Source organism: Lissotriton helveticus, chromosome 3_1 (genome assembly GCF_964261635.1).
Source record: "Lissotriton helveticus chromosome 3_1, aLisHel1.1, whole genome shotgun sequence".
NCBI lineage: Eukaryota > Metazoa > Chordata > Amphibia > Caudata > Salamandridae > Lissotriton > Lissotriton helveticus.
Window position 1 is genome coordinate 97,782,381 of NC_136061.1, and position 21,796 is coordinate 97,804,176.

The following is a 21,796-nucleotide window of genomic DNA, read 5'->3' on the forward strand; positions in this document are numbered from 1 at the left end:
GTCCTTCTAAGTCGTCCACAGGTCCATATATGTACTGAAGAGTTGAGTCTGATGGTCCAATATGTATACCTGGTGCCCACTATTGAAGCAGGAAAAGTTTCTAGGTGCTTCCACCTCTCTGAGGGGTCAGGTATCCCCTTCCTCCCTGCCCTGGCCCCATCTTATCTGAACACACTGAAGATTATTGAGACATTTGTTGTGTGTGTTCAGTCAGAGCCTTTGTGATGTGCTAGTGTGGTAGGTGACAGCTCCTTTCCCTCGTTAAGTGAGAATGGCCCATCCTACCAACACCTCGAGAATGGCCCATCCTACCAACACCTCGCCTCCCTTTGTTTCACTGTCTGGGGAAAATCACAAAGACCATTTGCCAACTACACCTAGTTGGTTGCCCCAAGGACATGCTTCAGGCACCAAATGGTTAGGACAAGAAAATACCAACCTTCTAAAAGGGGCCGTTTCAGAACCATGACTTAAAATGTGACTTTACCATTAAAGAGGACTTTTTATTAAAATTCTTTAGACACCCAACTCAAGCTGCCAGCCTACTCCCAATTGAAAGCTATGACTTATTGAGTGTAATAAGGACATCTAATGTTATCCTATGGGAGTGGTAGGCCTTGCAATAGTGAAAACAAATTATTTGAGAGATTTTCACTACAAGAACATGTAAAACTTAAAAGTGCATGCCCATCTGTTTAAATACGTTACATAGCTGTTTACGGCCTACCCTACGGGTGACATCTATACTACTATTATAAAGAGAGAACTTGCACCTTTGGGCAAGGTAATCTCGGGAACTACAGCGCCAATCTACACACCCAAGACATCTTAGAAAACCTCAGGGCAAGCAGAAGGACATAGGCTACATAAAAATAAAAAATAAACGTTCTTTAAAATATTAATAAATGAAAAAAAGTAGTCCCTTGCAACTAGCGCCGGCCGCGACGTCTGCGTGAGGGGAGGAGCAGCGTTCACCAGAACCAGGAAGAGCAGACGACATGAGCGATGTCTGCGTGAGGGGAGGAGCGGCGTTCACCAGAACCAGGAAGAGCGGAGGACAACAGCGCCGGTAGGAGCTGCGGAGCGGCGAGAACCGGAGGAGCAGTGGCAGCGCGGGGAGGAGCGGCGGGAAGCGGAGGAGCAGTGAGAGGTACGTTGCTGGAGATGTTGCTGGGGCGGGAGGCGGGAGGGAGTCGGCGGGTGCACCGCGCGGGCTGCTACTTAACTTAAATCGGAAGTTGCTGGAGTCCGGGCGGGGGGCGGGGCGGGCCGGGGGGGGGGGTGCGGGAGGGAGTCGGCGGGTGCACCGCTCGACAACATGCTGCCCCCGCCACCTTCTGCCCCGGGGTAAAAATGCAGCCCCCAGCCCCCTTCTGCCCCAGGCAACGCTGGGGCGGGCTGCTAGTATGTAATTAAAAAGGAATATTTAAGCCTGGCAAAAGGTGTATTTTGCCAGGTTTAAATGGTTTTTTAAAAGTTCACATACAGGCTGCAAGGCAGGCCTGATATGTTTAAAAAGGCTCCATAAGTGAGTGTCCCAATAAGGTCTGCAGGCCTACTAGTAGCATTTAATTTGCAGGCCTATAGGTACAGGTAGCACTACTTTACTAGGGATATACAAGTAAATTACATTTGCAATTGAGTATAAGCCAAATTCACCATGCTTAAAGCAGAGAACAGAAGCTTTTTAGCACTGGTTACCAGTGGTAAAGTGCACAATGTCCTAAAAGCCAACAAAAACAGGTTAAAAAAACAGGAGGGTCAAAGGTAAAACGTTTGGGGGTGACCCTACAGAAAGGTCCAAGTCCAACAGTGACCAATTCCCCCTCCCACTGGGCTGGTGCCAGGCCTAGCCAGAGACACCATAAGAAGCAAAAGGCTTCTCTTCTCCCAGGCCCTCCTCTTACTTAACAATGAATGGGCAGGCTCATCATGGTCCCTTTTACGGGTCTGGAGTTTGAATGTCAGGTCGCTGGTTAAACATCACCAATATATATATGACCTTATTGAAAAAGAAGACCCCGATCTAATTTTCCTGACTGAGACGTGGCTCCAGGACTCTGATGCTGCCATTTTGAACCTCTCTTTTCCTTCAGAATACATGATCTTTACTCTGAATCGGACAACGAGAGGTGGCGGTATCGCCATGGCGGTAAAATCTTGCTTCCCGGCTGAGTGGAAGGCACTTAAATTACCTGCCTGTGAGAGTGCCCTTTTTAAAATAGCTTTTAGCCATCACTTTACCTTTAGTGGCATTCTCATTTACCGCCCACCTGGCAATGACACAGCTTTTAGAGCTGCTTTCGCTGATATTGTCAGCCTCTTGGCGCCCGGATGTGCCAATTTCAACATCATAGGTGACTTAAATATCCACTTTGATAATAGGTCATCCGGAGCTATTAACACCTTACTCGCGGATTTGGAGGCTCTTCAATTGATTCAGAGTGTGTCATCTGCCACTCACATCGCAGGACATATCCTTGACCCTTTTTTTACTACGATCGAGAGGATGAAGGTGTCTGACCCGATATCGGTGGGATGGACTGACCATCTGCTTGTGGAGGTGTTCTGTCCTATCCACGATAAGCCATTTAAACCGATGGATAGGCTTGTTCTTAAAAGGCACTGGCACAAGCTTCAGCTGGAGGATTTTTATAGACTACTAGAGCAGAACCCCTTGAGCCCTCTTCTGAGTGTGGAGCAGGGCTATCAGATGTTTTCCTCTTGGATTACTGCTGCTCTAGACTTCCTCATACCCTTGCGCTGGTCGAAAGGCTTTGTTAAAACACCTAGCCCATGGTATAACGAGTCCCTTGCCGAGCAAAAAAAATCTTGCCGGAGGGCGGAGAGGAACTGGAGGAGAGCTTATGATCCAGCCTTGAAAACTGCATATTTTGTCCAACTTAGAGCTTATCACAGAGCTATATGCAGAACCCGGGCTGATTATTATGCTCGGGAATTCCAAGCCAGCACCAACCCCTCCAAGCTAATATTTAAGGTCTTAAAAGACCTTACAAACAAGAGAGCTACTTCGGCAGAGATCTGCACTGACTCACACTGCGAGAAACTGGCAGTATTTTTTCTTGAGAAAGTGCAGAACATATACAGGGGTTTTGAAGTGGGTCGGCCGGATCCAGTGTTAGCTGACCCTATTGTCGTGGATCACGAGACTCTGGCTTCCCTACCAGACTTGTCTCTGGAGGGTTTTAACAAACTTAGCCTTAAGATCAAGTCAGGTTCTCCCGTGGATCCGCTGAAGCCAGCCCTCATTAGTTTGCTCTCTCCGCTGTGCCGTGGTCCGATATTGACCCTTATTAATTTGTCTTTGACAACCGGAATAGTCCCCTCCCTCTGGAAGCAGGCGGTAGTCACCCCAGTTCTGAAAAAGGCTACCTTAGATCCACTCTTGCCCGAGAACTATCGCCCCATATCTCTCTTGCCCTGGACCGCTAAAGTGACCGAGGCTCATGTAAATTCCATTCTATCTGACCATCTGGCCCGTCATCAGATTCTGGACTCCAGTCAAAATGGCTTTCGCTCTGGACACAGCACAGAGACCGCCCTGCTCCACATTATCGAGCATCTACGCCTGGTGCTTGATTCCGGGCGTACGGCAGCGCTCCTTTTACTAGATCTGAGCGCTGCCTTCGATACTGTGTCCCACAGCATTTTGATTCAACGTCTAGAGGAAGCCGGAGTCACGGGAATCGCTCTTCAGTGGTTTCGATCTTTTTTATCTGATCGAACCTTTAAAGTGGCTATACCACCTGGCCAGTCCATTATTCATCCCTTGGATCTGGGAGTCCCTCAGGGCTCCTCGTTGAGTCCCACTCTGTTCAACTTGTATGTGAAACCGCTAGCGGGAGTCGTCAAACAGTGGGGTCTGACAATGGCCTCATATGCTGACGACACACAGCTAGCGGTGACACTGAGTGGAGACCCTGAGGTAGAGGCTCCCAGATTCCGAGCTGGACTTGTAGCGGTAGCCAATTGGCTTTGTACCAACTGCCTACAATTGAATGCTACTAAGACTGAAGTGATGGTCTTTGGAAAACATGTTGAGCTTTGGGGTGATCAGTGGTGGCCTCCAGAACTGGGTGTCACTCCCATACCGGTCGCAGAGGTGAAAAATCTAGGGATCTGGTTGGATCCTGCGCTCACCTTCATTGGGCATTCGAAGAGGGTTGCAGGTACATGTTACGGCATACTGCGAGGCATAAGGCCGGTCCTTAAATACTTTGATCCTCCAACCCGGCAGCTCGTAGTCCAAGCCTCTATACTATCTCGGCTGGACTACGGAAGTGCGCTGATGCTGGGGGCTAACCAGGCTGAGGTAGCCAGACTTCAGAGGGTGCAAAATGCTGCGGCACGGGCCATTGTTGGTCTCCCCAGGCATTGCTCTGTCTCCGGCACTATCTCTTCTCTTCATTGGTTGCCGGTCAGGCAGAGGATTAAGTTTAAAGCACTCTGCCTGGCGTTCAAAATTTTGAAACTTTCCTCCCCACCAGCTCTGGTCAATCTATTGACCCCTTATATCCCTCGGAGATCTCTTAGATCTGAGGCCTTGCATTTGGCGATCTGCCCTCGATTTAAACTCAGCAGAATGGGTGGACGCTCTTTCCGGGTGCTTGCTGCAGGACTTTGGAACTCGCTTCCAGCGCACACCCGTGCTCTGAATGATCTGTTCATTTTTAGGCGTACTATTAAAACGCTCTTGTTTTCTACCTCTGAATAGCCCTTTTTTTATTCTGCCTGTTATGTTACAGTACCTGTCTGAGCGCCTGGACGCCCCTTTGCTGGGGTATCAGTGTGCTTTAAAAATATAAATAACATAACATAACATAATGATGTCTCAAAACCCTCTCCAGCTGCCCTTTCTGTTCTGATATGAGTCATGTACCTAACATCCAGTTATTTCTTCCAAAAGACCTAACACCTTGTTTCACCTCATTGAGGGGAAGCACTGAAGGGGGCCAGCTGCTGGTAGGCTAATGCAAATCGGCTATTAGGTTTTTTAAGTCACTTTTTCCTAAATATGTATTACAGATCTAACTTCACCACTGAAATGAGATTTTATTAAACATTAAAAATAGTGCTTGAAATATTTCAGTAGCTTCTCATGTACCAAAGATAGATGATAGAGGTATGATTTTATTCTGAAGTAAATTTTTCCCCATAGGCCAGTTACATCCCTACACAGTGAAAATAGTTTTTAGTTACAGCTGTTGATTAAAGAACATAATTCATACTGAATATAGACCAAATTGCTGGGGCTGCAGAGGTCCTACCTCTGCATGTTCCCTGGTGACCTTGTTGCCGTACTTAAAGATCCAGCCAAGTTTACTACAACATTTTGCCAAAAGGGCCACTGAAGACATGGCTGGAATACTTTATACATAGTCAGTGTTTTTTTGTCAGAAAAGAAAAAATCAATATCCCTGATTTGTTGAGATTGTTTGTCATTGCATGTGGGGGCTCATGATGTGTTTTTATTTCCCAGAACAGGCTTGACATTCATGACTGTCCCAGGATAAAAAAAACAGCAACAAGAGCCATTCCTTGTCTACACTAGATGTTTCAATGTGATAGATCAAGCATTTATTCGGCAACTGGTCCACTAGAAAGGTGTTTCTCATGTCGGGCCGGACAAAGGTGCCAACCCAAGAAACTTAGAAATTTCGCTACTTCGAATACCACCTTCCTACATGAGGGCTTACTGTTCTTCCCTGCCACAATTCTATTTCAAATAGCAACACTCAAGAAAATCTAATTAGCACACAAATAAATAAGTAGCGTGAATCATACTTGGGGGCATATTAACAAGAGGCAGTTGTATTTATAGCTACCCACGCCTAGCGCTTTTTTTTTTAATCGGCGCCTATCGCAGGAACTTATCCCCAACCTAGCGATGTATTAACAACGCTCAGCCCATTGGCGATAAGAATTCCAGCGATGGCGGGAAAAAGGGCGAACATCGCTGGAAATCCAACGATGTTCACCTAAACACAGCGAAAACCTTGCCGATACGACCCTGTGGTCGTAACCCAAGAATCCACCTCCCATGCAAATTATGCCCAAGTCTGGATTTTAGCAGACGTAAAAATCCAGCGTTAATGGGCAGTTAGCATGATTTTGTGTATCGCTACGGCGGCCGGGGCATTGTTGTAAATATCGCAAATCCCGGTTAACGATATTCTCCCGTGTAGTTTTGTCAGGCACGCCTCCTTTGCATATCATTAGCATTTGCGATGCTGGGCATTTAGAAAACGGGCGCTGAGGCATGGAATCAGGCGCTAGCATTTCCTTAGTGATAATGCAATGAAATTATCGCCGCTTTTCGCCCAAAAACGGATGCTAAATCGGCGATAATTTTATCGTGGCCCCTGGAAAATATGCCCCGTGATGAGTTAATTTTGGGTCGGCTGTGTTGAAATAGAGTGAAACGTATCTCAATAAACATTAAAAAATCTTTAAACATGTGCACTTAAAAAAATGCATGTGCTAAATATCCTTTCCTCAGACCAGTGGAATAGCAAAATGAATACTTTATACCAAAGAGCAGACACATTGCTTTAATTTTTTGTATGGCATGATAATTTGAGCCTGCATCATTAAGAGAAATGTGCTTTACCCATGGATGTATGGATGGATAAATCAAGGTATTTTACTATTTTGTGTATTTATTAGCACCAAATAGGGACAGCTACTGTGCTAAGGTGGAGGAGCGTTGCTCCACTTATTACAGCGCAGTGGAAAAGGGAAAAATACATGATAATAACAAAGGTTTTGCATCATTTTATTTGTTATTGCTGCGGAGGTGGGTAAGGGCCCAATCTGAGTGCTGATCCATTGCGCTCAGACCAATCACAATGGCAGGGCAGCTTTATGATTGGCTGTGGGGAGCCTGTTTGCTTCCTGACTCTGACGCAACAAAGGAGGCGAGACGGAGGTACATTTAAAAAATATAGATAAGGCCGATAATCATGAAGAAGGTTAAGTGACCTGAGTTCTACTGCTGTCTGTTAGTAAATAAATGGAGACCCCTGCCGGGTGTGTGAATAGAAGTCACCACCCTAGTGTGTTACAGAATTGGAGAGAGCACCTACTCTCTTGTATGGCATTTACCGGAGATTGGGTAGATGAGCATAAACATAATGATTGTAGAAGGAATAATTGTAAAAAAGAGCAAACTATAAGCAAGCTTGAGTTGCTATATCATAAAATAAATCGGTGTGCACGAGAACATGCATTCCATAAGACAGACTTCTTCGTGTGAGATCTTCCCTTTTCAGGTCACCTAAGAAGGCACTCCATGTCTTGAAGTCAGGGCTGAAGGTGCATGTTGCTTATGCAATGGAATCCAATATTTCGTGAAGTGTGGAGGATAATCAAGGTCATTGGACATCAGACAAGCTGAAAGGCCCACTAGACTGAATACCTTTAACAGCCACAAAACATGCCCTTCATTTTGTTGGGCAACTTTCGATTTAGAGCAGTGAGTGAATCATGAAATTCGGAAGTGAACTGGCCCTACAGATGTGTTAAAGTTGTTTAAAGTGGCTTTATACACAAGGGGCCTCGTTTATGAGGCCGTGCGTCACTTTTACGCCGCTGGTGCATCACCTTTTGTGACGCACCAGCAGCGTAAATAATGTGCCTTGTTGCACCATATTTACAAAGTGACGCATCTAGGTAGATGCGTCACTTTGTAAACCCCTGCGCCACATTATACCTGCGCCGGGTATAATGTATTCAAGGGGTGCGTATTGGCGCAAGGAAGGGTCGTAGAAGTGACACAGTGAAACCTATGAGATTTCACTGCGTCACTTTTAGGACGCCGTTGCGTCAAAATCTTGCGCCTGCCTCACAGCAGGCATAAGACTGACGCAGGCCCTTTCACATGGGGCTTGCCCCATGTGAAAGGGCGCATTGCTGGAGTTGCGTCACTTTTGTGACACACTCCAGCAATGCGTCACTTTTGTGCTTACAGATACGTCAGAAATACTGACGTATCTGTAACTCCTTGCGACCTGATGCGTCATACATTAAATAGGACTCATCATTGGTGTCGCAAGGAGTGTGCAGAGAAAAGTGACGCATCGCTGTTTTCACGCAGCGATGCGTCACTTTTCATAAATGAGGCCCCAGATGTATAAATTTGAACAGTAAAAAGCAGCCACTGCAAGGAATGAATGAGAAAATTGCATTTTAGATCGTAAGGCAATCTTGGGTGTCCCCATAGAAATCACTGGCTTGACATTATTTAGGGTCCGATTCACAAAGGAAATTCAACATCTACATTAAAGGTAGGTGTGTAAGTTACCTCATTTATGAGTATAAGCTCATGCTTTAAATTTGCATTTACACCCATTGGGGGAATCAACATTGTGTAATATTAATGTCTGAGCATTGGGGCAGGTTGTGGGCATCTGAGATCTACTCATTTCATATGTCTAAGTGAGTCGCTATCTAGAGTCGGAGTAGAGAGAGAATATTTCTTTAAGATGCCATAAATGTAAGGTAAGGGGTTTCCCCGAGGGAAATATTTTGCATATGGAGAAATGCGCACAAAAATTGCAAGTGCAAAAGCTCATGTGTAGTGCATTTACACATCCATAAATGTACACCCGTTCTATTTAAATATCTGTAATTACTTTCACACATAAAATGCTCTCCAAAGCCACGTCAGTCTCACCTCTCCCACATTAAACACTGTTTTCTTTAAGAATCCTAAAACAATACAAAATTACTCTAGGCAAAGGTATAAGAAGCATACCAATTTATAATAAAATTATTATAGAAAAGAAACAATTATAAATACACAAGTAATAATTCCTTTAGATATTTCTAATGGGAAACTAAAACAGCGAAACATAGAAACATGCCCGATTAAAAATATATGGATTTAGATCCTAATAAGATATTAGAAGAATGGATTGCAGTCAAATGGATTGTGACATCAGTACAAGCAACAATCCCTCAGAAAGCAGGGAAAATTTGCAGGACGGCCCCTACAGAACCTTGGTTTTCAGAAGAGCTAAAGCTTCTTAAGAGGCAAAGTCGTAGACAAACAAGCATTTACAATGCAATAGGTCTCGCAGCATTAAAGTTTGAGTTATTGGCATTGTGTATGACAATGCGTTGATATGCTGATAATAAAGATATTAGAGGGCTTTACGTGAGCACCAATTACCTTATACAAGGACACATTTCTGTTTTGCTGGCACAGGGAGATTAAGTGATTTGCCCAAATTCACAGGGTGTTCAAGTTCAGCTGAGACCCGGTTCCCCAAATTCCAAAGTTGGCGGCTCTGGTTACGCCGCATCTAGCCTCGTTCCTGTGATGGTACATTGGTATAACCCAAAACAGCAGCTTGTAGAGCTCATGCTCCCTGGGAAAAAGATAAACGGCCCTCCCAACATACAGCAAAGTCTCCCTTGGTCACTGCACTTCATGCTCATGAAGTTTCAGTAAGGACTGAGGGACCTAGTCTCTGCGCGCATCGGACTGTTTGGGGCGTAAAGGGTGACTTCTCTCCCGAAATCTAAGCTCTTTGATGTGGCTGTATGAAAGCAAGATCCTCTCTGAGAAACAGGCGAGACAGTGCTCTGGAACACAGCACTGACTTCAGAGCTTGTAGCTTGGAAGGCCACAGCATGCCTCGAGTCTTGACCAGCACTTCTAGTAGCGCCCTATAACGCGGCACAGGCCATCCTGTTTAAATGTCCTGCCACGGAATCCTGTTCACTGACTGTAAACCTGGTCTGCAGTAACTCGCAATTATCAGTACACAACTGAAATGCATTGCGATGTGTTCCACAGCTGCACTAGCAATCATGCATGCTGATAATAATAGGAACATATAAAAAACAAATCCCCGGCGGGCCGCCGCGCTGCCCGCGACGACCCGGAAGCAGTTGGGAAGCCGGCCAATCCCAGCGCGGCCCCAACCGGAAGTCCCGCCCCATCGCGGCGAGAGACAGAGAGAGCTGCCCGAGGAGCCACGAAGGCTCCGCATTGAGTACCGGTCCCGAGATGGGGGACCGGGTGAAGAGCGGGCGGGCGCATGGGGAAGGCGGGGCTCTCATGTGGTGAGAGACCCCCGCAAAGCGCTACCGCCGCCCGAGATGCAGATCCGCCGCCGAGCACCGCCAGAACAGGTGAGTGTGTTGAGTGAGAGGAGGGGTGAGTGGGGGTGGGGTGTACGCGTGTGTGTGTGTCTGTTTGAGTGTGTTTGTGCGTGCGTCTGTCTGTCTGTGTGCGCGTGTGTATGTTTAAGGGGGGGTGCGTGTGTGTATATGCAGTGTGTGTATGGCTTTCTTTGTGCGCATGCGTGAGTGACGACGTGCGCGCTCACGAGGTCGAATCTCGGCCTGCAAATGCGCGTGGCACTTTGCTGTCCTCATTCCCCGAAAAGTAACTACATAAGTTGTCTCGCATAGACAGCAAAAGCTTCGCTTTTGCTTACGTCGAGCGAGACCTAAAAAGGCGCTGGAGACAGTTTTATGCCACCAAGGGAAAAGAATCATATAAGGAACTACTGACACTATATAAAGAAACGATTTATACAACTAAAATGAACTATTTTTTTGAGAAAACTGAAGTAGCAAAGAATAATTTAAAATAATTGTTTGCTACGGTGCAGAAACTCATCCGCACTCAGGAGTCTAGCCACAATTTAATAGACCACGTTTTTTGTAACACCCTAGCATCTTCCTTCTGTGGAAAGGTATCGAGCATCTACGATACTTTGGCCTCGCGACCTGTAAATGACAATAGCACTCAGTCTTCACAGTCTGATGCAGAGAGAGGAGAATTAAATGACCCCAATATTCTCCTAATTTCCGATTTTCCACTTTTAGATTTCCCATCTGTATCTGATGAGCACGTTGCTAAATTTCTCTTGGCCACCAAAACCGGATCGCCATTAGATCCGTGTCATCCTAAGGTAGTGCACACAGTGGCGGAGACAGTTGCATGTCAGATCACAGATAGATTCAATCTAGCCATTAAAACTGGAACATTCCCTAAAATCTGGTGAAAGACCTCCATTTTACCACTTCGAAAAAAATCCAACTTGATCCAGGCAACTATCCTCCAGGTAAACAACCTTTACAACGCCACTTTTACATCGCAGAACCTTTACAATGCAACCTTTACAACGCAAACTATTACAACGCATTGCTCTGGGGGGCGCTTAGGATAGGGAATAGGTTAATTTACTATCCAATAACCTTCCCTAGTGTCCACGGGGACTGGAGTTGGAATAGTAAATTAAACTATTCACTATCCAGCACCCCAAAGCACTATGCGTTGTAATGGACTGCGTTGTAATACTTGCGTTGTAAAGGCATGCGATGTAAAAGCATGCGTTGTAATGTCATACATCCTATCCTCCAATCTCCCATCTGCCTTGACAAGCAAAACGTCTAGAAAAATACATGAACCAAGAACTATCTACTTTCATTAACAATAACCACATCCTGGACTCGACACAGTACGGCATCCGTAGTGAGCACAGTACAGAGCTAGCACTTATCACTGTGACCGAAATTAGGTGTTGAGTAGATAATAGAGGCATGGCTGCCATGACACTGCTGGATCTTTTGGCGGTGTTTGATATAGCAGATCATAGCCTCCTGATAAGTCGCCTCCAAGAAATAGGTATAGCAGGCACAGACCTCTCACTTTCAAATCCTTCCTGACCGATCATGAACAATTCGTAGAAGTGGACGGCTGTAGGTCCCATAGCTTTAAGCTCTCATGCGGAGTCCAGCAGGGCTCATCTTTGAGCCCAACCCTTTTTAATGTGTTTGTTACCCCTCTAACCAGATTGATTAAATTATAGGTTTTGCTGTGGTATCATATGCGGACGATACTCAGATTATTGTCTCCATTTCAAATAATATTCAGGACACAGCCAGCAACTTTCACGCCTGCATGAAACATGTGAGTAGATGGATGTCAGAGAACTGCCTCCGGTTAAACTCTAATAAGACCGCAGTTCTTCTTTTTGGCAGAGATCCATCCTTCTGGTCCACTGACTGGTGGCCTGTGGAATTGTGTGCCCCTCCCATTCCAGCCACTAAGGCGAAAAACCTGGGAGTCATCTTCGACACAATCCTGGCTTTTTCCCATCACGTGAAGGCGCTCACATCATCTACTTTTAACACATTGAAAATTCTGAGAAAATATTTTCCTTGCGTACCTCCACAACTACAAAAAAACAGTGGCCCTGCACTAGTTTTGTCCAAGTTGGACTACTGTAATGCCCTTCTGGTCAATATAAACATGGAACTCCTTGTTAAACTGCAGGTTCTCCAAAGTTACGCGGCTCAGCTGCTTTTTGGCATTCCTAAACACTCTTCAGCCAAGCAGGCCCTTAATGCTCTACACTGCCTACCCGTGGAAAAACAGATCAATTTCAAGGCCCTTTGCATTGCCTTTAAAGCCCTGCATAAACATGGCCCTGCTTATTTGATTGATTGTTTCCACTGGTACACCCCGTCCAGAAATGTTCGGTCCTCTTCACACAAGTTTGTGGAGGTGTCCAAATCTCGGCTTTTGAACTGGGGTGGTAAAAGCTTTGTAAACACCACGGCCAGACTGGGGAATCGTCTGCCTTTTAAGCTTAAAAACTCACCCGACCTGCTTTCCTCTATGGAAGGTTTAAAGGCTTGTTTATTTACCTTATTGTTTTTTCATATTCAGACCCTGAGCCTTCAACGGAATCTCAGTGATGTCATATGGTTGGATGATAAGCGCCTAGACAGCTCATGGTATTAGTTGCGTTATACAAATACGTAAAAAAATATATATATATATGTATATATCAGTGAAAATTGTGAGATTGCATTTGTGAATCTCCAAACAAAGAACATCTTTGCAACTGGCCGTCATATAGCTGGCAGAACATTCGAGCTATTCTGATAAATTGGCTGGATTGTGAAGCGAATGATTAGAATACCAACTTATATTAAATAATTAGGGCCTTATTTATGAAGGCCTCGTGACACTTTGACGCTGGGGTTCGGTTACTTTTCGTGACACAGCGGCGGCGTAAACAATGCGCCACGTTGTGCCATATTTACAAGGTAACACATCTAGGCAACTGTATCACCTTGTAAAGCCCTGCGCCACATTATACCTGGGTCAGGTATAATGTATGCAGGGTGGGCGTTCCCACATAAAAAAGGATTGTAGAAGTGTTGCATTGAAATCTATTAGATTTCACTGCAACACTTCTAGGACGCCACTGCGTAAAAACCTAACACCTGCCTCACGGTATGCGTAAGGGTGACACAGTGTCATAGTGTCATTGCTATCAACTCAGAACAGTCAACTCAGTACAACTCGAAACAGCGCCATGAAACCTTGGTCAAAGTGCGCTTTACAAATAGGTTATAACATAACATAACATAACATAGGCCTACCCAATGCAGTGCTGAAGTTGTGTCATACTTACGACACAACTCCATCAATGTGACATTTGCGCCAACAGATACGTCAGGATTCCTGAGGTATCTGTTGTTCCGTGCTGCATGGAGTGCCATACAATAAATACTACTCAAAAAAATTGGGCAACCCAATATTCCCTTGAAGGATTGGATGAAACTTTATGTGTTAGGTAATGGATTTCTTTTACATGCAGTTGAATTACATTTTTTACACACTAATTATGAGAGCCCAAAGTAGGGCCTCAAATAAATAAACTGTTGAAATCTATATATATATATAAAAACGAAAGTATGTCTGTTTGTCCTTTATGCATGACTACACCATTCATCGGATCGCCATGAAACTTTGGGAACTTGTTGAGTACACTTCCGGGAAGGTTTCTGGCATAAATTCTTTTTAAATATCGGCCCCCCAGGGCCCTCATAATCTTTCGAATACTGATGTACGCACAAGACGGAAAAACAAAAAATTGTGTATCCACAAGCACTTGAATAAATAAATAGAATTAAAACAGCATTCATCCCGCGAAAAGCACTCAAATAAATAAATAGAATTAAAACGACACTTCGAAATGTTTTCCATATTAAAATGAATACGTTTCAATAAAAATGACACAATGTAAATTGAATGTTATCATAATGAGTTTCCTTGAATTTCCTTTCTTCGGAGTTCGCAGCAACGCGCAACGGGTAAGCTAGTTAATTATAAAAATGACAAGGGAATGGATCAGGAAGAACAAGCAAAGAAAGCAAAACAAAAGAAAACAAGACAAAATGGTGTATTCTTATTTTATACAAATTTATGTGAATAAATAGCATAGCATGAGGGTATAAAACACAGTTCATTTAAACAAAAATGACTGAGAATAATAGCCTATACAGTGCGCTAATCTCATAATCATTTTTGTAACAACCTATTTCATATAGGCAAAATGCATCTTGACATCCATTTCTGGTTTTTTTGATGCTAAGAAAATAGTGCAAAATGCCCAATCTGCCCTGTCGCGGAATTCTGCGAAATCTAGACGAATTTTTGTGTAATACCGCAGAACTAAACGCAGCAAATTCCACACAGCCATAATGATATATTTGGCTGATGCAAAGAACTGCTATTGTCTGAAATTTTGCCACAGATATTCAGCAACATAAAGGTGACTGTGATTGTGTGCAATACTGGCACAGTAGAATTTCTCTGCAGGAGCATCCATCTTTGTACTACATATTACCTAATGAGCCAAAGGGTAGCCTTCCATGACAATTAGCAACACCTTCCCACCTGTCATCTGATATGGCCAACATATATAACCTCTGTGCCATTTGGTGGTAAATTCGCCTAAGCAGTCACTATTAACCAATTGGTCAATGAATCTCTGTTCATTTCGGAATGTTTCACTGAAAAAAAGTATTGAACGTAGCAAGTTTTGCTTTCGTAAACAGTAAAAAACTTCACATCATGAATATGTTGTATTAATTTCCATTTTCTGATAATTATTGTATATTATGACCTTGTTTTATGCTACTTATGGAGTTAGACTCAATGATTTTGCTATTCACCACTTTCTTGGTTACTTTAAGCACTGCTGTTTTTTTTCCCATTCAACTTGAGTAGAGATGTCCACGGTTGTCCGCTAAGGTCCTATACAATACTCACATTTTCATGGGATCCACATAAGAGGATTTTACAAGGAAATATTTCAAACAGAAAATGTTTGTTATGAACAGGCTTCTCGCACTCCTAGACCAAAATTGGCCACCACTGTATTAGAGAGTGGCCCTACCGTTGCCTATTTCAGAAGTATTATTGTAACACTATGAAATGTAAATGTATGCACTTGCTGCTTGGACTGTAAATTGGAGTACATATTGTAGTTCTAAATCTGTTCCTTCCTTTGTGTTTGTTTCTTCCCCACAGCGAGCCATCCGAGTCCGCAGCCACTCTATGGAGACCATGGTGGGGAGTCAGAAGAAGCTCCAAAACAGTGGGATCCCCGGCAGCTTGAGTGCAGGAATTGTGCATCCGAGTGTGGAGACCACAAAGACAACCTTCACTGTGAGTATGATCAAAGCACTTCTACATAAAACCTACTGATCTGTTCTCAAATGAATGATTCGGATCCTCCATTGATAATAACAGAGATAGTCTTGGCTCCAAGAACATGGAGAGAGTTTTGATAAGCAAATGCCTCTAAAAAGCTGTGGTGGTTTATCCACAACCAGTCACATGTAAAGCTCCAGCTGGAAATTTAACCCATCCTACCTCAGCCATGTTTGCTTTTCACTTGCCTGCTGAAGAGTCTCCCAGTATCCCTCTTGGCAATGTCCTTCCCACCTTGAGATAGGGAAGTAGAGTGTCTTTCTGTGAACATTTTTATTTTCCCCTATTGAGGGCAAGGTGAGGAGGACAAAATGGATATCACCCAACTCTTTCTGGGCTTGGAAAGATCACTGCCTGATAAAAAGTTTGTATAGGTTAATTTAAAGAATGTGTATGATTTGTATAGGATCATGGAGCGCGGGGACACAGCGCGGGGACACACTGGCATTAGTGTAACCATAGCGCTTTATAAATGGTCATATTATTATTATTATTATGGAGTACTATACAGTGAGGAGGGTATGGTTTCACTATGTAATACTCTCATAATACCCCAAAGACAGGTCCCGTGGATTCACAATAATAAATCCCAAGCTCAGTCCTAGTAGTGTGGCGCGTGTTAAGCATTTCAGAGGACAATCATGAACAATAAGTAATACACATGACTCAAAAGAAATCAGAAAACGATTTATACAAATAGAGCAGCATTTTGTCTAAATTTAGAGACCAAATTGAACACAATTGAATGAGTTTTATCAGAGTTATGGATATTAGAATGAAAAATAAATCAGTGCAAAACTTTAACGTTGTGGTAAATGAAGTAAACAACTAGTGACAATCAGTCCGAGTCCAGTGCAAACCACTGGTAGTTAACAATTGAATTTTACCTGTCTCGTAAGGCACAGGTGCACAGTTGTTCTGGCTGCCTTTGATGCTGAAGCAGGTGCTATAGGGATGCTACTTTTACTGCTGAGATAGTGCTGGAAACAGATGCGAAAACTCAACAACTCAACTGAGGTGACCAGGTGAAGGTGCTGGGGAGTTCCCACCAAGAACCGCATCGAACAAAGGTAGTGGTAGCTGGACTTATCACCAACGATCCTTGGCAGCAGCAAGCTCAGTCTTGGATTAGTTTGACATCCTGGAGTCCTTGGGAAAATGGTAGCCACCTGAAACTTGCGGGAAGTCAGGACTACGTTTTCCACAAGGCACCAGACCATTTACTTTAGGGTGATCTCTCTGCAGGCCTGATGGGCAGTAATTCTTTGGTTCTAGGAGTGTGCTTTTACCTGCGGGTTGCAAGAGACTAGTACCACTAGGCTAAGGAAGTTCTGGAGTTGCCTTTGGTGCTCATAGAAGTTCCTTATGACTTTGGAGCTGGTCTCTGGTCCCAATCATGCAGTTGCAGGGTGGTTGCCACAGGTTAAGGGTATTGCACCTTTGCTTTGTGCAGGTCCCAAAGTAGCAGACTCGGGTCTCTTCTTTGTTCTTTAGTACAAGTTCATTCATTCCAGATTTGTAAAGCATGACTTATCACCACTAAGGGTATCCAGGCACTGGGGGTCCTCCGGGAGATTAAATGAGCTATTTCCCAGAATGTCATGATGCTGATCTGAGCTCTGCTAACGCCAGGGATTGAACTCTGAGCCCCACGCTCCGGAGTCAGCCACTCTGTCCGCTGCACCACACCTTTCTGATCTGAGGTTTTGGTGCCAGGGATGCCAAATGTAGGAGCATTAGGGGTGTGGGTGCAAGTAGCCAATGGCCTACTAGCCTCAGTGGGTAATCTTCTATATACCTCCTAAATATCTAATATTCATGTCTGCCTTGGTGGAAATGTGCCTTGGGGCAAGGGAAGGGCTGTTACCTCCTTTGGGAGTCAGCCTGGTTGCATATCAGAGGCGGTGAAAGCTTTGAAGCTCACCACCTTGATGTGCCACTTCAATAACGTTCCTGTCAGGGAAGGAGGTGTCACCTCCTTCCCAGGATTTTGTTTCCAATTCCTGGGAGTGTTCACACCTTCTGGCAGGGGGTCAGATTCCTCTCTTGAATGTTGCAGCAGCAGCCAGGGCACAGGAAAGGATGAAGCAACAAGGTGGGCAACCTCTAGGGTAGCCACCTGTGTGCATGTCACCTTAAATCTGACTTTGGGAAAAAGTTGTGTTATAAATGGTGTCTCTAGTTGGCAGAGGTATGCACCCTGTCCAAGTAGGGACCACCACTCTAGTCAGGGTAAGTTACATTAAATTAACCTGTGCTCACCGTCTGGTAGCTTTGCATTGAGAAGTCAGGCTTAACTTAAAATGCAATGTGTAAAGGATTTGTGCAGCACATATTACAATAAAACTGTGAAAACACCACTTTAGTTTAGAAAAATAGAGCTTAATTCATTAAACAAAACAATATCAAAATAACCGAAATCCAAGAACCTGGTTACCTAGTTTAGGTACATGCTGGACTTGGCCCTTTTTACAGGGTCATCCCTAAACTTTTTGCCTTTCTCCTAGCCTTTCTTCTGATATGGTTTTGGCGGTTTTAGGACTCAGGGCACTTTAGCACTGCTGTCCAGTGTAAAGTGCATGTGCTGTCCGTGGAAAATATGGAAAAGATTGGTCTACACCTGTTTGGCCTATTTAATGTACCTGTCAGTCCCTTGTAAAGTGGTATCTCATATACACAGGGCTGGTATATTAAATGCTACTGGTGGGCTTGCAGCGCTGATTGTGCCACCCACCAAACTAGCCTTTAAAACCTATCCCAGGCCTCTGCCATTGCAGGGCCTATGCGCACAGTGTTACTGCTGCTGTGACGTGGCGCCTAAAGTGTGTGCCATGTCTGTGACCCCCCCTTTTACTACATATCAGTCACCCCTAAGTTAGGCCCTAGCTAGCCGTATGGGCAGGGTGCTTTGTAGGTGAAGGGTAGGACATGTACCTTAAGTGTGTGACATGTCCTGGTAGTGACAAACAGCCATTTTGGTTGCTCACTAATGTGAGGCTGCCCTCCCATAGTAATGCATTGGAGGTTCCCTGATAAGTATTACAGTGGTAATTCCTGATATGAGAGGAACAGCGTGGTCAAGTTTGGTATGTTTGTAATAGTAATAATAAATGCTACACAATGGTGTTGTATTTAAAGGTATGTGTATAATTGTAAAAAGTTGAAAAATCTACATTACGATATTCATATCGATTATTAATTTATGTATGATATCTAGTCCTGATGAAGTCTGTAAAAGATGAACACATGTTGGCAAATCAAAACAACATGAAATCGCTCTATATCAACATCGACTGACTCTTGGACTGTTGTTTTAAGGCATTCAAGGGTTTTGGTTCTGATCTTAGAGGATCTCCTTTTATGGAGTGATTGGTGGCTGCTCTACCTACTAGAAGCACCGGACGATTTCTTGAAGACACTGATAATGACTGACTTGTGATTGATGGAGATGTGGGCCTGCTGAGGACATGCCTAGCTAGCAAAACTGTTGGGTACCAAAATAAATAGTGTTTCCCAAAATGATGCTGCTAACTATACGCCCACACACTCTGCTATAAAGCATATTAGGCAACATCATCCACTGTGTATGTACATTTTCATTCAGTGCCAATTTTGTGCTGATATTTATAATGTAAACTTGCATGATCCATATGACGGTGCCACTAACGGTTTCGGTGGTCTTATATCATGACACTCGAGTAGTTTATCGTTCATACCTTTACCCCTTCACCTCCGTTTCCGGAAAGCGGGGTGTCGGTGAAACCTGCCTATTTTTTAAAATAGGTCTTATTCAAGCTTGATTCTTTCTTAAACGGTTTCTTTGAATTACTACCCAGTTGTGCTACAAAGTATTCTTTGTGTTTTCTTGTTTCCAGTGTTGTCATGGCGGCGGTGGCTATTGCGCAGCATAGTCGCGTAGCAGTACGCAACCATCTTCAGACGTACCAAGTCCCGGTAGATGGGATGGCTGTCATTTTCGTGGTATGTGCAGATCCGGCGTTCCCTTACGAGTTGTTTTACTCTTGGGTTACGTTTCCGGCTGTGGACGCTAATACTGGTTTGTTCCACTCCTACACCGCCTCGGATGTCCCGGCTGAGTATACACCGTACAGGGCATTGGAAATACCTATTGATCATTGGCAGCATCGAGTTTGGTTTGATGGCGCCCTCCCCCACTCTTTGTCAGCTGCGAGGTTAGGTCCACTCTCAATTCCAGGTACAAATTGGCCTGCGTTGGGTGGCTTTACCCCGCACCCGAATCACGGCGCTTGTACCCTGCAGGAAATTCGTAGGCTGCATGTTGTTTCCATTTCCGTGATTTGTGCATTAGTGCAATACATCGGTCGCCACCTGCCTGGTGGTCTCCAGGGGGGTGCGGCCGTTCCCATGGATCGAGGCGGAATGCGTCTCTATCCAGTGATGGTTAATTCGGTTTTTGGTGCTCGTCCAGTTGACAACGATGACTTCCCATTCTGGCTAGCAGAGAAGTTTGATCAACTGGAGGCGGTTTTTCCGAATTCTACTCCTGCTGATAAGCATAGAATGTTAACGATTACTCTACCGAAGGATTTAACTCCTGAACTTGTTGACTGTGAAAGCTGGGGAAAAACATTTGCGGCAGTTTATACACGGTGCTTCGGCACCCCGTCTATGACTGCCCTGCCTGATATCATTAGACGTGTTCAGAATGATCACGGTCCAGAGGCAGCGGTTGAATTGGGTATGCGCCTGTGTGGTTCTTTTGAGATTGTATGTGATCTCATTCTCTCCAATGTTAAAGGAGATGCAGTTAACTTTCAGGTGTCGAATGCTTTGGCTGCTCTGCCCGATGCCGACAAACCCCGCCAGTTAGCAAAGATTGTGGTGGCCGCTTATAAGACAATTGGCCGCACAAGTAGAGGTCTGAAATATTTTCCAGTAAAGGAGAAAAAACAACCTCAGGGACAATCTGCAGTGACAGATGTCCAGCCCAAGTCCAAAAAACAAAATTGGCCTAAGAAACAGACACAGGGGAAGCAGAATAAACAGACTCAGGATTCTTTTCCTGCAGTAGAAGCACCTGCGCCAACAGAAAAAGTTTATGATTTGCGCGATCGCGCGATGATTAAATCACCTGATCGATTTCAGGGTTCTGATCAACGCTCTCCTCGTTCCTTTCAGGAAACATCGGTCCCGAAGACCACTGGAGGAGGAGGTGGACATGGACGTGGTGGCCAACAAGGACGTGGTCAGTCCCGCCAGACGGACGGCGCAGTGAAGCAGGAGGATTCTACGCCTAAGCGTCCGCAGTTTGCGAAAAAGAAAGTCGCAGCCTTAACAGCGCATAGATATGCCACAGATAGTGAGAACGCGGCTTCGGAATCTGACGTGGGCTCTGACCTTGCTGGACAGCGCGGCGGAGATTACCATAGTCAGAGAGGCGCTCCGTCCACTACTGAAGGTGACAGCGACTGAAGTGTTTGTTGTCATAGAAACAGCCGATACGAGATTAGCTCCCCCTGAAAGACTTTTTGAAATTGTCCTGTTAATTGAAGGTGACATACAGCGTACTGTCAGAGGGGTATTTTGGGAGAACCTTTCGTCTACGTACGACATTTTGCTTTCCGAGGCTGACTGGCCCCCACCTTTTGTGCTCGCAGCGCCGCGAGGGGAGGAGGTAATCCTTCCCAGTTTCGCGCACACTGTCTCGACTGAGCATGCGCAGCATTTTGCAGAAGAGTGGGCTCGGGCTCTTGCACCGGCTCTGTACCGCAACCAATGTGGTTGGGATAAATTGTCTCCTTGCCACGAAATTCCTTTGCGGTCTGAGCCGCAGCCTCAGCCTCAATATCCCATACGGCGTGAAGCTAAAGCTGCCGTCGCAGAAATCCTTGAACAATTGGAATATCAAGGAGTTATTGAAACGTGTGTGTCACCGATGAATAATCCCCTTTTTACTGTGACCAAACCTGACGGATCATATCGTTTGGTATTGGATTACCGGCATTTGAACTCGCATTGCCGTAACTGTGCAGTACAGAATACTCACGGCTCTGCGCTAGTGGATAGTCTAGTGCGTAAGCGTTTCAAGACAACGCTTGACATATCCAACGGTTTTTATGCCCACAGACTGGATAGCTTTAGCTCCCAATGGACAAGTTTTACGTCCGCTGGTGTGCAAAAATGCTTCCGGCGACTCCCGATGGGCTACAAAAATAGTCCTGGTGTCTTCACCTCAAGAATAGTCACTCTATTGGAGAGTAT

The 21,796-nt window shown here is 44.8% G+C and overlaps 1 protein-coding gene across 3 annotated transcripts in view; it reads left to right on the top strand.

Annotated features, from left to right (window-relative positions):
• The window catches only part of RAP1GAP2 (RAP1 GTPase activating protein 2), a 941,171-nt gene that overhangs the window by 834,402 nt on the left and 84,973 nt on the right, over positions 1-21,796 (top strand). For all 3 annotated transcript variants that reach the window (XM_078679320.1, XM_078679318.1, XM_078679319.1), the window contains one exon: positions 15,371-15,508. In XM_078679320.1, the coding sequence (XP_078535446.1) occupies positions 15,371-15,508 (138 nt within the window). The remainder of the gene's footprint in view (positions 1-15,370; positions 15,509-21,796) is intronic.